This window comes from Mus caroli, chromosome 15 (assembly GCF_900094665.2).
Source record: "Mus caroli chromosome 15, CAROLI_EIJ_v1.1, whole genome shotgun sequence".
Lineage (NCBI taxonomy): Eukaryota > Metazoa > Chordata > Mammalia > Rodentia > Muridae > Mus > Mus caroli.
The window spans coordinates 50,751,145-50,764,322 of record NC_034584.1 but is presented as its reverse complement, the minus strand read 5'-3'; the positions used below and the strand labels follow the sequence as shown (position 1 = coordinate 50,764,322).

At 38.0% G+C, this 13,178-nt stretch overlaps 1 protein-coding gene across 1 annotated transcript in view; it reads left to right on the top strand.

Annotated features, from left to right (window-relative positions):
- Positions 1-5,798, top strand: part of Has2 (hyaluronan synthase 2) — a 27,401-nt gene extending 21,603 nt beyond the window's left edge. The window contains exons 3-4 of the mRNA XM_021183791.1: positions 1,459-1,560; positions 2,852-5,798. Coding sequence (XP_021039450.1) covers positions 1,459-1,560; positions 2,852-3,781 — 1,032 coding nt within the window. The 3' untranslated portion in view covers positions 3,782-5,798. The remainder of the gene's footprint in view (positions 1-1,458; positions 1,561-2,851) is intronic.
- Positions 5,799-13,178: the final 7,380 nt, after the last annotated feature.

Sequence of the window (13,178 nt, the reverse complement as noted above, 5' to 3'; positions counted from 1 at the left end):
CCTGCCTCTGCCTCCCGAGTGCTGGGATTAAAGGCGTGCGCCACCACGCCCGGCTCCTGCAATCTTCTTTAGCAAGAAATCTTTTCAGACAAATAGCCATTAATAAAGTTGAAAGATTTATGTTTTTAAAATGTTCCGATCCCTTAGTTAATACAGTGAGTGATGAATACTACCTGCAATAAATGTCTTTATCTCCTGAGAGAATATGCTTCTAAAATATATTTACTTTTTCAAGTTAATATTTTAAAAAGAAGTTTGGAGACTTGTCAAAATTGCTCCTTTTGATTATTAATGTGGTTATGTTGGTTGATAATGGTAATATTCTCTGAAAATACACTTTAGGTGACTCTTGTACTTGAAGCAAACATCATGAATCATGCATACATACATTATAAAAGCTACAGAGCCACTAGATGGTATAATCTTCAGGAGCCACTAGCAAACACATAGCCCATCTTGGACCAAAATAATCATCATGTTGAGTATGACTGTAGATAGGCTATATGTTGACTAGGAGGATAAGGCTATGAGGATGGCCAGAATCTCATTGCTGCAATCAAATACTTGATAAGGGGCACCTTAATTTAAGGGAGGGAAGATTTATTTCCCGTGAGTATTTGAAGGAATATAAGGCCATCAATGACTGCAAAGTCATGACTGAGGACAGCTCTATTATGATCAAGGAAGCTTGCTGCAGCTACTGGCTCAACTCTTTAAGGACAGTAAGCAGAAAGGACAGAGACCAAGGAGAAATTTACAAAACCCACCTCTCGAGATTTTAGTGAGGAGCTACCTCCTAAAGATGCCACAAAGTTCCAAACTACTCCCTCTCCTAGCTAGAGATGAAGTTCTCACAGTAAGTCATGGAGGTCATCTCACGTTCAAACTGTAGTAGGATGCTCAACGGCTTATCACTTATCAACTCTGGTCAAATTACATTTGTTTGGGCTTCAGTGAATTTAATAGAAAAAGAGTATTATGTCCCATTAATACATGTTGCAATGCTCTTCAATACCCAGGACTGGATAATTTACAATGACATTTATTTGAGTCAGAATTCTGGAGACTGAGAAGCTCAAGGTACCCTGGTAGAGTCTTTCATACACAGCATGATGAAGAAGCAGAACACCAATTCTAGAGTGTGTGAGAGGACAACTGAGATATTACTCAGGGCAGGCAGCTTCTGTTGCCAAAATGTGAAATATTCCTGGCAAATTGCAACAGGCTGATGATCCACACTCAACCATCATTTGAACTAGCCTGCTGAGTAGTGAATTGAACTTAATGGAAAAGCACTTTCTGTGGGCAATGGTATACAGAATCTTCTGTCACATTTGTGGCATTTTCTGAGAGTCTTGTGAGGCTAAGGTGAAGGGTATAGGATATAATCTCATTTGTGGCAGAGGCACAGTATGATTCTCTTTAAGTCATCTTAAAGAGATGCTTTCTTTCTTGCAGGTGTGTGACTCAGATACTATGCTTGACCCTGCCTCATCTGTGGAGATGGTGAAGGTCTTAGAGGAAGATCCTATGGTTGGAGGTGTTGGGGGAGATGTCCAGGTACATATGGCTTCATTATTTTTGTATGATATGGTTGTCAGAACACTCTTGTATTGATTCATTGGGTGTTTATTGGTCTCATGTTCTGTGGTCTTGGTGCTGGTCACATTTGAGAATTTGAACCAGATACATTGTAATCCTGTTTTTCTTATCTAACTTGAAATAATTTGAAACATATATGCTTCGCCCTGGCATATAACATGTATTTATAGTGACTGAAAAGTTACATATAACACAAATGTATAGAGGAGTAATGATATCTACCAGGCACTGATAGGCCACAGGTTAGCCACCAGGGGGTTGGTTAAAACCACAGTACGAAGGCCCTGAGAGATGGTTGAAGTGTAGGCGCATTTGCTATTTTTGGAGAGACTTCGGGAGTCCAGCATTCATACAATGGCTCACAACCATGCATAACTCCAATGCCAAGAACTCTGTTGCCATTTTCTGCTCCCTGTGGACACTGCATGGATGTCATGCCATACAGGCAACAGAAGCACTCATACACATAAAATTTAAAAAATTATATAAAATGAACCACAAAAGAGAGAAAGAAATAGCAATTTGAATTTATGACAGGAAGAAAAGACAAAGACAAAATTAATACGTGACCCATGATTTTTTAGTAATGGAGAAACACTTACTAATGACAGGATGCTGAAGCTTGTCAGGCAGAAAGGTCATTATGTGAAAATGTGCAAAGGTTAATACCTCCAACGTATGGGATCTGATTTCATTTGATTTTAATAACAGATGAGAAACACAAAGAAATGATCCTCCGTGCTGTTGTGTGACCCATATGTGCATGCTGTTGATGAAGACAATAATGAGATAAACAAAGAACTAGATTGGCAACTAAATAGGAACTTACAAGATTTAAATAGAGAATGAAGAAAACTAAGAAAGAATTTAGAGAATTCTCTAGGTTCTTACATCTTTCAAATCTGAGGCAGTAATTTCTGAAAGTGCATGTGGGAAAATTTAGGATTGATTATTGACGCTTAAAATCATAATTAGACATTACAGCCCAACAGCATGGATGAGCCCAGATAATATCACAAGAAGATGAAAATAAAGAAGTAAAAAAATCCATTAAGATAGAGACCCAACCAACCAAGCTTATTTCCTAATACAAAACCCTAGAAGACAAGATAAAGGAATGACAGAAAGGTAGGAAGACAAGATGGAGTCAGAAAAGAACATGCTGGAAAGTAGTCTCAGGATACTTTGGGACCTCTTGGTATTATTAGGCTAAGGCTAACTTTTATTTATCTACTTTTTCTACTTGCAGATTTTAAACAAGTATGATTCCTGGATCTCCTTCCTCAGCAGCGTGAGATACTGGATGGCTTTTAATATAGAAAGGGCCTGCCAGTCTTATTTTGGCTGTGTCCAGTGCATAAGCGGTCCTCTGGGAATGTACAGAAACTCCTTGCTGCATGAATTTGTGGAAGACTGGTACAATCAGGAATTCATGGGTAACCAATGCAGTTTTGGTGACGACAGGCACCTTACCAACAGGGTGTTGAGTCTGGGCTATGCAACTAAATACACGGCTCGGTCCAAGTGCCTTACTGAAACTCCCATAGAATATCTGAGATGGCTGAACCAGCAGACCCGTTGGAGCAAGTCCTACTTCCGAGAGTGGCTGTACAATGCCATGTGGTTTCACAAGCATCACTTGTGGATGACCTATGAAGCTGTTATCACTGGATTCTTTCCTTTCTTTCTCATTGCCACAGTCATCCAGCTCTTCTACAGGGGTAAAATCTGGAACATCCTCCTCTTCCTGTTAACTGTCCAGCTAGTGGGTCTCATCAAGTCATCTTTTGCCAGCTGCCTTAGAGGAAATATCGTCATGGTATTCATGTCTCTGTATTCAGTGTTATACATGTCAAGTCTACTTCCTGCCAAGATGTTTGCAATTGCAACCATAAACAAAGCTGGGTGGGGCACATCTGGAAGGAAGACCATTGTTGTTAATTTCATAGGACTTATTCCAGTGTCCGTGTGGTTTACAATCCTTCTAGGTGGTGTAATTTTCACCATTTATAAGGAATCTAAAAAGCCATTTTCCGAATCCAAACAGACTGTTCTCATCGTGGGAACCTTGATCTATGCATGCTACTGGGTCATGCTTTTGACTCTGTATGTGGTTCTCATCAATAAGTGTGGCAGGCGGAAGAAGGGACAACAGTATGACATGGTGCTTGATGTATGATGATGTTTGTAATCACACCTGGAGACACACACACATACATACCTTAGCTCCTCAAGGGGCTGTACAGTATTGTGGCACCGCACCCTGCCACCACAGGAGACATATCACTGCTGCTGGGACTTGAACAAAGACATTCAATGGGGGTTGGTTTTTTTATTCTGCCAAAGCAAATTGATACATCAGTGAGAAGAAAGTCCGATTAAATCCGACAGTTTTAGGACGGTGGGATGATGTCTTGGCTCATGCACTTTTCCCTTACTGTGCATCTGCCTGACAGTGTTTATTCTAAATACCTCACTTGCCATGCTTTGTGTGGGTGATCATGGAAGAAAAGGATTCTGAAAACTCACGGGAACGTTCTTTCAACCTACACATCCTAATTTATGGACTCTTTTGATAGCTGATGATTTTCTTTCTATTTTTTGTTTTTAAGGAAAATTGTTCATCTTTACCAAATGAAATGCCAAAGGAAAGTTGAAAAGCCACTGGCTATGCTGTATTTTGATATAATAATTGTACTGTGTTTTTAAATTTTGTATCCGGATTTTTAAAAACAAAATTTCACACCATAGTCTATATTTTACTTCTCTGGCAAAATACACTTTTGTTCTTTTATATATATACATATATATATAATAAAATAGGTTCTAAAAAATCCATACTATAAAAAAAAATTAACCTGCCCAAAATGTGAAACGTGGTTGACTGATGTTCATGAAAGAATAAAATGTTTCTCTTTTTCTCTACATTTTATAATTGAATAGTTATTTCTGTGAAAAGAAATGTAAACTTTGAATACTCTAACATTTTATTTCTTTTAGAAAGGATCGAGATACCTGTCAACTTTTAGGTAAAAATATATACTCACATGTGTACAAGAGCCAGTCATTAAAGTTGAGGCCGAAAGGGTAGAAAAGTGCAATTTTTGAAAATATTTTTTTTTTCAAAAGGAAATCCTAGTCTTTGGAAAAAGTAAAACAAAATGCTGGGCTCTTTGTACTGGATAAATGTGAACATCCAAGCCAGATCATCTGGAGAGATGGTGGCAGTCTTTGCCTAGGCCTAGACAAAATGGAAAGCTGGTGAGACTTTATCTGTGTGATTGGGACAAATACAATGCAATTCATCAAAAGTTTTACTCTGTGGCCTAAATGTGGCAGACCTCCACACATACACAATGAGTGTGTTTCCTCCAGTTAGTGTCTGGGTTCGCCAAGTCACCCTGCCTGTTAGTGATGTTTACATGGGCGAACTGTAACTGATACACAACACAATTCAGACCTGGCACATTTACATTCCTAGTGGCTTCTTTACTTCTCAGGAAGGGTATTTTTTTTCTCAATTATACAGGTAATCTCTTCATCTCTTCCATACTTGGCCTTCCTAAAAATCTCCACAAGTAGAAATGATGTCAACATGTAATTACTATTACTAAGAACTGGTAAATATACAAAAGTGACGCACCGGTTCCTCCAAATGTGTCTAATTCAGTTGTAACAGGGCCTCAGTTGTTCAGTTTGACTTTTCACATGATTTATCTTGCCTGGTGGCTGGTGCTGTGTAGGGCTGTTAGACAGACACTCAGATCACAGGAATAGCTGCACAGAAGCCTTGTGGGGAAGCAAACACAGAGCATCAAGGTTCTGCTTCCTTACTACGCAGACTACCACACCACACACAAATGTAGCAAGATACTGTCTAAGGGAAAGCTGCACACTCTACCTTGTGAGTACAAAGAGGTTCGTTCAAGTTCTGAAAAACTCCGACTCTCGCCGTATGGAGAGCTAGTGGGAAACAAACACACCCTGACAATAAATGAAACTAAAACTTGAGTTTGCCTTTTTAACTATTTATGTTCTAAGTTAAGCTTTGATAACGTTCAAATGTCAAATTTTTCTCATTCTTATAAAAAGTTGAATTAATTGCCTTGTATTTATTTTAGCAATTATTCAATGTATTTCCATTATAGGATGTATAGTATAATTGATTGTTTTTGTAAATAAAATATTTTTGATAAGATGATCGTCTCTCTTTTCTAAGGGAAGGGTTTTGTTCTCCTCACTGTAATGCTATGCAGTTTAAAATGGGTGTGTAAAAAGTATCATGCCTGGTGTAAAATAATGTCAGCTAATGATTCTTATGCTGCGCAGAAATCTCCCAAATTGGTGTTATTTGGAAATCTGGGAACCGTCATAGACACAGCGATAGGGAAACCGTATCAACTAAATTAATCTTTGTCCTCTGAGTTCTTTCTTTATGCATCCTCCAAAGTTGCCCAAATTAGAGAAATTTTTTATTATATCAATAAAATCACAGTGAAGAAAAGCAATAAGCAAGTCTGTTTATTATTGCAGTATTCATAAAAATAACAAAATTCTAAAGTAATTAAAACTGACTAACATGGGCAACAGTTAAATGGTTTGTTAACATTATACAACAGGTAAATGGAACACTGCCAGCCACTAAACACAATGTAATCAGAGACTATAGGAGAATGTTGGGGAACTTCACACTTGAAATATACATGACCATTTTGTACATTAGCATCTGACTTTGTAATGACCAGTGTTTAAATGTGGTTCTATCTAGTTATAGCAATATGGCTAATTTATATTCTGTATACACTTTTTGTATTCTTTTAGGATGATAAGCTTGTATTGTCTTTACACAAAGAAAAAGGATAATAAATATCATTTTTTAAAAAGTAGGTTGAGGCATCTAATAGCATTTCCTGACTTGAGGACTTTTGATGGTTAATTGTTCTGTTTTCCCAGGTTTCATTTAAATTCATCCATTTTTAAAAGTTTTTTATTTTTCAGTTTTTAAGAGATTCTAGGAATCCTTCATTTCTTTGGTAATTATCATAAAACTAGCTTCACCGATTATTACAGCCTCAGTAGGAAGGAGAGATATTATTGATTCTAGTCCTAGGAGTTCACTGCTAAAGTCTCTTCATGCTATAGTAAGAGTTTGCAATCTTGTGAAGTACAAAGACTGTCCACATTTCTGGTGTCAATGGTCTGATGATATGGCATGAAAATTCTCACCTCAGCCATCTTAGAACAAAAGAAAACACAAACAGGTGATATGTAAATGACTCTATGTGAGATGTGTGTGTGTGCATATATGTGTATATGTTGCATATGGCATATATATGAATATATAACTTGAGAAAGTAGAAATGAATGGCTTGCATCATAGTTTGAAGGAACAGTCCATCATATTACAGGTGTATGAAGTGACTGGTCGCATTGTATTGGCAGTAATGAAGCAGAAAGATAAGAATTCTTGTGATAAGCTTAATTTACCCTTTCTATTCAATTAGGACCTGGTCCTAAGGATGGCACCACCCACATTCCAGGTCAGTCTTCATTTTCAGTTAAACTTTTCTTGAAATACACTTGTAAAGACATTCAGAAACATATTACCATGGAAAGTCCAGGTGTCATCAAATTGACATAAAAATCTGTATTACACCATGTCCTGGTTATTTCTTCCTTGGAGGTTTTGAATTCTTTTTTAGGTCTTCAATAAAAGTCTAATACTCTCTTATTAAGTGTGTAACAATTCAGTGTGCTGAATTCCAGAATAAAACTCAGTGCTCACAAGCTTGTATCTGACAAAATAAGTGTATCAGGATAGCCAAAATCCCTGGGATGTTGGGAAGAAGGATGTGATGTTGACGCCCAGTGGATTGGAGTTCTCATTCCACTCCACGGATCCACTTCTTATTTCAACACTCCAGTTGTTTCAGTTAGAAGAGTATAATGATGCCCCTGCAGCCACCTGTGTAGGGGTGTTAATAGATCTTTAAAAATGAAAACTGAAAAGAAAACCATTTCAAATTCAGAGAAGCTCTGCAGATTTGTTTTGCTCTTATTATTTATGGACATTGGGTGACCCTCAAATTTTCCCCATGATAGAGAAATGTGTGGCCTTCCATCTTCTTGCACTCCTCGTTTTACCCTTATTGTGACTGTCCTGGGACAAGCTCAGCACAGTGTGCTCATTGTCAGAGTCTTCTACCTCTTATTCTCTCTTGCTGGTCTTTAAATTCTTTATGAAACAGTAAATTGGAGGACTTGTCACCCACCTGCTTAGATGCATTTATGCACTATTCTGGTCAGGATACCATGGACCATGAAACCCAATACATTTGCCACTCTCTTTTCATGACTTCTTGTTAAACATACCTCTTCTGTATTTATTACACACTTTGACTATATTTTTCTGTTCCTTGGCCAAAACAAACTTGTTCTTTCTCAGGACTATAAACAGTTACTATTTACTCTGCCCAAAGCACTCTTTTCCAAGAAGATACCATGGCTGATTTCTTCTTGTCATACAGCTCACCGCAAGAGTCCTTTCCTGGCTGTGTTGTGGAATGGGATCCTCTAATCTCCTCCATTACGTACTATCACATTCAGTTACATTATTAAAATGTATTTATCATGATCAGAGAGTAGAATATGTATTTATTTACTTGATTGGTGAGCCCCTTAGTACAAGGGTCATACAAATCAGAAATCAGAGGCATACTCTATATCTCAGAGCCAAGGAAAGCACTAGGCACACAGGAAGTGCTAACAAATGTGGCTGAATTCACATAATATGGTATAATGCCAAATATCATCAACTTTGCATAAATCTAGTAGGAAAATACCTATAGCATCATTGTATTTCCCCTTTGCCAGATAATAGCATTCCCATAAACCCTTTGAAAAATTTCAAAATATTTTTTAAATAATATGGTTACATCATTTTCCTCTATTCTCTTCCTCTGATCGCTCCCATCCTCCCCTCCATTTTCTATGCTAACTCTTCCTGTTGCCTCATTTCTTTCAAGTTTCTGATCTCCTCTTTTTTGTTGTTATTACACACACACGCGCGCGCACACACACACACACACACACACACACACACACACGAGCACAACTTACAGAGTCTCTTCAGAATTGCATGTGCTTGATTTCACAGCAGGACTCTACTCCCTCTACTACTTCTGTTCTCAGCCTTCCTTAGTGACTTGTAGTTTTTTTTATCTAGGACTGAGGATCCATGAGTTTTCCTCTTTCCTTAGCATGTATGTTGGTTTTGTCCATGATCACATCTTGTTTAGGTATTCATATTGTTGAGACTTCATGGTAGAAGCTTTTAGGAGACACAATCCCATAGCAGATATCACAGAATTCTGGCTATTATAAATCTTTTCATGCTTACTTCTGCCTTGTCTCCTATTGTGGATCTATCCATGGAGGCTGGGAGCCCCACAAACAATTGTTCTCTTCATATTGACCAGTTTTTGACTTCTTGTAAAGGTGGAGGCCCTTTCTTGACCAGATGCTGTCCAGCCTGTCCTGACCACACAATGTGATACTGTCTATATATAGTCAGAAGTAATTTTGAAGATAGTTAACTTTAGACCTGAGTGACCAACACTGAAGCCCAAAACAGACCACATAAGAAACTAAGTTTAAACTAATTTATTCTTTTAATGACCGAAGAGAAGGTTGTTTCTTCTTCATTCTATTTATTGTCATGAACTAAAAACCATTCCATAGCAGATCCAAACAAATTCTTTAAAAATATATGGTTTGATTTTGGACAGACTCTGAAACTAGAGCTTTGTCCCTTTAGAATGGTTTTATCAATCCCAGAGGAATGTGGATCTAAGCTCCCAATCGGTCTTTGTTATCTAGACTATATCCTGCCTCAATATGGGTCTTATAATCTTAGGGAGGGGAAAACTACTTTTGTGTATACTGAAGTTACTACTTTTCAAACATCTGGCCCCAGTTGAAAGAAGTCTTGCTCCATATAACCAGGGATCTAGGTATTGGGTTGTGATCTGTAACTTTCCCTAAGTAGAGTTTTGGCAAAGGACACACAGAAATCAAGAAGCACAAAGGAAACTGAGAACTTCCAGTGACCTTCCCGAATGATGACTGACTGAGGCTGCTGAAGTTGCTGTGATCCCAGCAGGTGGCCACTTTCCAAATTGTTCAGAATTCCTTCTGGGCATATAGAGATGATATCTCACTGTATGGACAGAAGCCCAGTCTGGATGAGGCTTGTTTAAGCAAGTGTCTCCACGGGGATGACTTTATCTGGCAAGGGGCAAATCCAATGATGCTGTAGCTACTTCCCATCTTCCCTCCTCATGCTTGAGTCATTTCCTTCATAGACAAGATAAGGAGTAGCCCGAAGAATTACTACTGGGTAAGAATTCATGTATAAAAGTTGAATTATTTCTCTGGAGTTGATGTAACTGCTAAGTTTCCGGAGTCAGATAAACATGGGCCCTCTCTGCAGTAATTCTTCTTTCTTCCCTTCTACCCTTGTGAATGGGAGCAGATAACAGACTGAGTCTTTCACTCTGAACCCACTGATAAAGTAAAGTAGTTCATGTGTTTCTACTTAAAATCAGTTGGTAGACTGAAAGGAGATTAACTTTAGAGTGTACATTAGTTACTAGACACCGATTCAGTCATGAGATTTTTGGTTAATTATCTTTATTCACAAGGCTTCAAACATCTTATCCAACTATCTACTAGCTTTAGTGCCTTTAGGTCTCTTCAAATACTTGAAGGACCAATTAGTGCCACAATATTTTGATTTGAAAGAACAACAAAGCTATTTGGAGGTGTTTAAAACTGCTCACTTGGCTAATGGAAAGCTTCAGTTAGAAATCCCACTACGGTTTGAAAATAGTCCCTAATAAATGAGAACAAGAAGGCTAGAAGTTTGTTCCAACACTGAGTTGGTCTGGACCGAGGGGGTATTTTTTATTAGCTATTTACCATGATTTCCAAATATGATTATTTTATGAAAAAAAGATTATTTTTGTGGAGCAGATGTCTTGTTATCATTTTTGTCTGCAATTAAGTTTGCCTCTTTTGAATGCCTGGCACACTACCATGGTCCATAAACATCACTTTCATTCTGTTTCTAGAACTCAATACATTATTGAATTTCATTGGCGTTCATGCAAGAGGAAACAAAGAAGAATTACCTGATATGAAGAGTATAATTTATGTACTGCACACTGAAGAAGACAGTTTGATTTAGTACATGTGAGCTACATACCCCTTATAAGAAAGCATAGCTATAAAGTACGGTTCCCCTCTTTCACATGATGCCCATGGAGTTCAGAATGTAGAAGATAAGAGGAGATGAACAGAGTGTCAATCACAGACCCTAATCAATGAGTTGTCCTCTCATATAACACAAGTCTGGTGAAGTAATGTCATTGTGGCTACTGAAACCATCCACATATTCCATGGAATACTTTAGAGCACTCCAAGTTCTGAAAGTTTCTGCTCCAACTCCCTCCTACACGGATGGGAGAAGGGGTGTTGTATACCATTCCTTTTGCCCATCATGCCCTGTAGCCCACTTTTATTTGCAGGACACACCCTTAGAATACCTGTTTTTGACAGGCATGTCCTGTCCTAAAGTCCTTTGATACTATGCTCTCTCTTTCGTTAGGATGTTTGCTTGCTCTGTGGTTTGTTTTTGTTTTGTAACTGTCACTCTGCTGTCACATCTTCAGTAAGCTTGTCTCATTGTAATGTCTCTTCTACTTGGGCGTTATTTCCTCTCCTTTAATATCCCAACAATACTGATATGAGCAAGAACTCAGGAGGCTTATACTACACAATCCAGGACTAAGGGCTCTACCATTGTTGGTTATTCCTAAAGTCCACAAACAAACTCCTCAAGTCAATTCTGAATATTTATCATATAGCATATATTTTACACATGTTCCCCACAAATACCTTGAGATATAATTTACTTTTGTTTTTCCAGATAGAATAAAGCAAAGTGTATCCATGAAAACACCTATAAATTAAAGGCGGCAAATATAGGTAGAGGCAAAAAGCTAATGGAAGACTAATTCGGAATGGAGGCTATAGTCTATTGTCCAAGGTTTCTAGAGATGAAAAAGCCCTCCTGATTGACCTCAGTTCAGACAAAGGACTTAGAGCCTGTCATCCCACAGGCTGTATCAACTAGTTACTACATGAAAGTTCTGATAGGGCTATTATAAGGGCAGAGGGAAAGACTCAGCAGCAGGTATTTCCCTACAGACCAGGGGAATTCCTGGGGAGAAAGTCAACTGTCATTCAAAACAGTAGTCAAACATTTGGCAGCAGGACGAATGAGTGAGTAACTGTATCCTAAGGCAAAGAAACAGGCAAGGCATCTTCTCCACCTGTGCTCATTTAAATTTTAGGTTTTCTTTTGGGAAAGTTAGTCCACATACCTTGCTCACGGCTCAGGAACTGGTCTTTCCTACAACCTAGTGGCCATTTTGATAAGAACGGTTGCAAAAGATTTTTTTTTTTATTAACTATTTTCTTCATTTACATTTCAAATGCTATCCCCAAAGTCCCCTATACACACCCCCCTGCCCTGCTCCCCAACCCACCCACGGGAAATACTCTTTCTTCAGATTGTTCCTTCTATTCTCAGGCAGAATTCCCTCTCCTTCATTAGCAAATTGCCCTTTTACAAGATTTCTCATGCTGTCCCTGGCAAGAGTAGACTTCCCCCAAACACTGGAAAATTCATAACTCCAAGGCCCATTTCATTGCTTCCTGAATTGCTTCACAGCCCTTATTTTCTCTACTTTTTTTTTCTCAGGAGATTCTATCACAATACCAAGCTTTGGTGCCTCCCAAAGGCAACATGCCTGGTATTTCCTAACTTTCCATAACATCTGACCACTTATATGCAAGCCTTTGATAAACTGAAAGTCCTCAGGGGTGCTTCACTACAATGCTTAGTTATACTTTCATGGGAAATCGGGGGTAGAGTATATGTGCAATAAAATTTGGTAGAAATTTGTGTGATGCCCTCCATTTTTCTTCAAAACCAGAGTAGAGGATTTTGTGACCTGTAGATAGAATATTTGTGTTTTCAATAAATGCTACAATCAGTAGTTTAGATGCCAGAGGGGACTGAGATACTGCCTGCTATTTATTGTCTCTTTTTGTCCCTGAATTCTGTTGAATTTCAGGAGACTGGACTGAGGATCATTAAAACACTAAATCTGAACAACAACAACAATAATAAATGAATAGTAATACTAATACTGATGATGATGATGATAGCAAATAGGGCCATGAGTTGGATTTGAATTCATTTTTCTTAAGGAAAAGTTAGTAATATTACCACATTAGGTAGGTTCAAGTGAGGATAGCTTGTAATTGCAACACATTAAACCTGAACATACATTTTCTTTTTTTTTTTTGGAGTTATTTTTATGAGTTATATTTTATGAATTATGGAGTTATATATATCTTTTTAATTTTTAATATTTTTATTACATATTTTCCTCAATTACATTTCCAATGCTATTCCAAAAGTCCCCCATAGCGCCCCCCACTTCCCT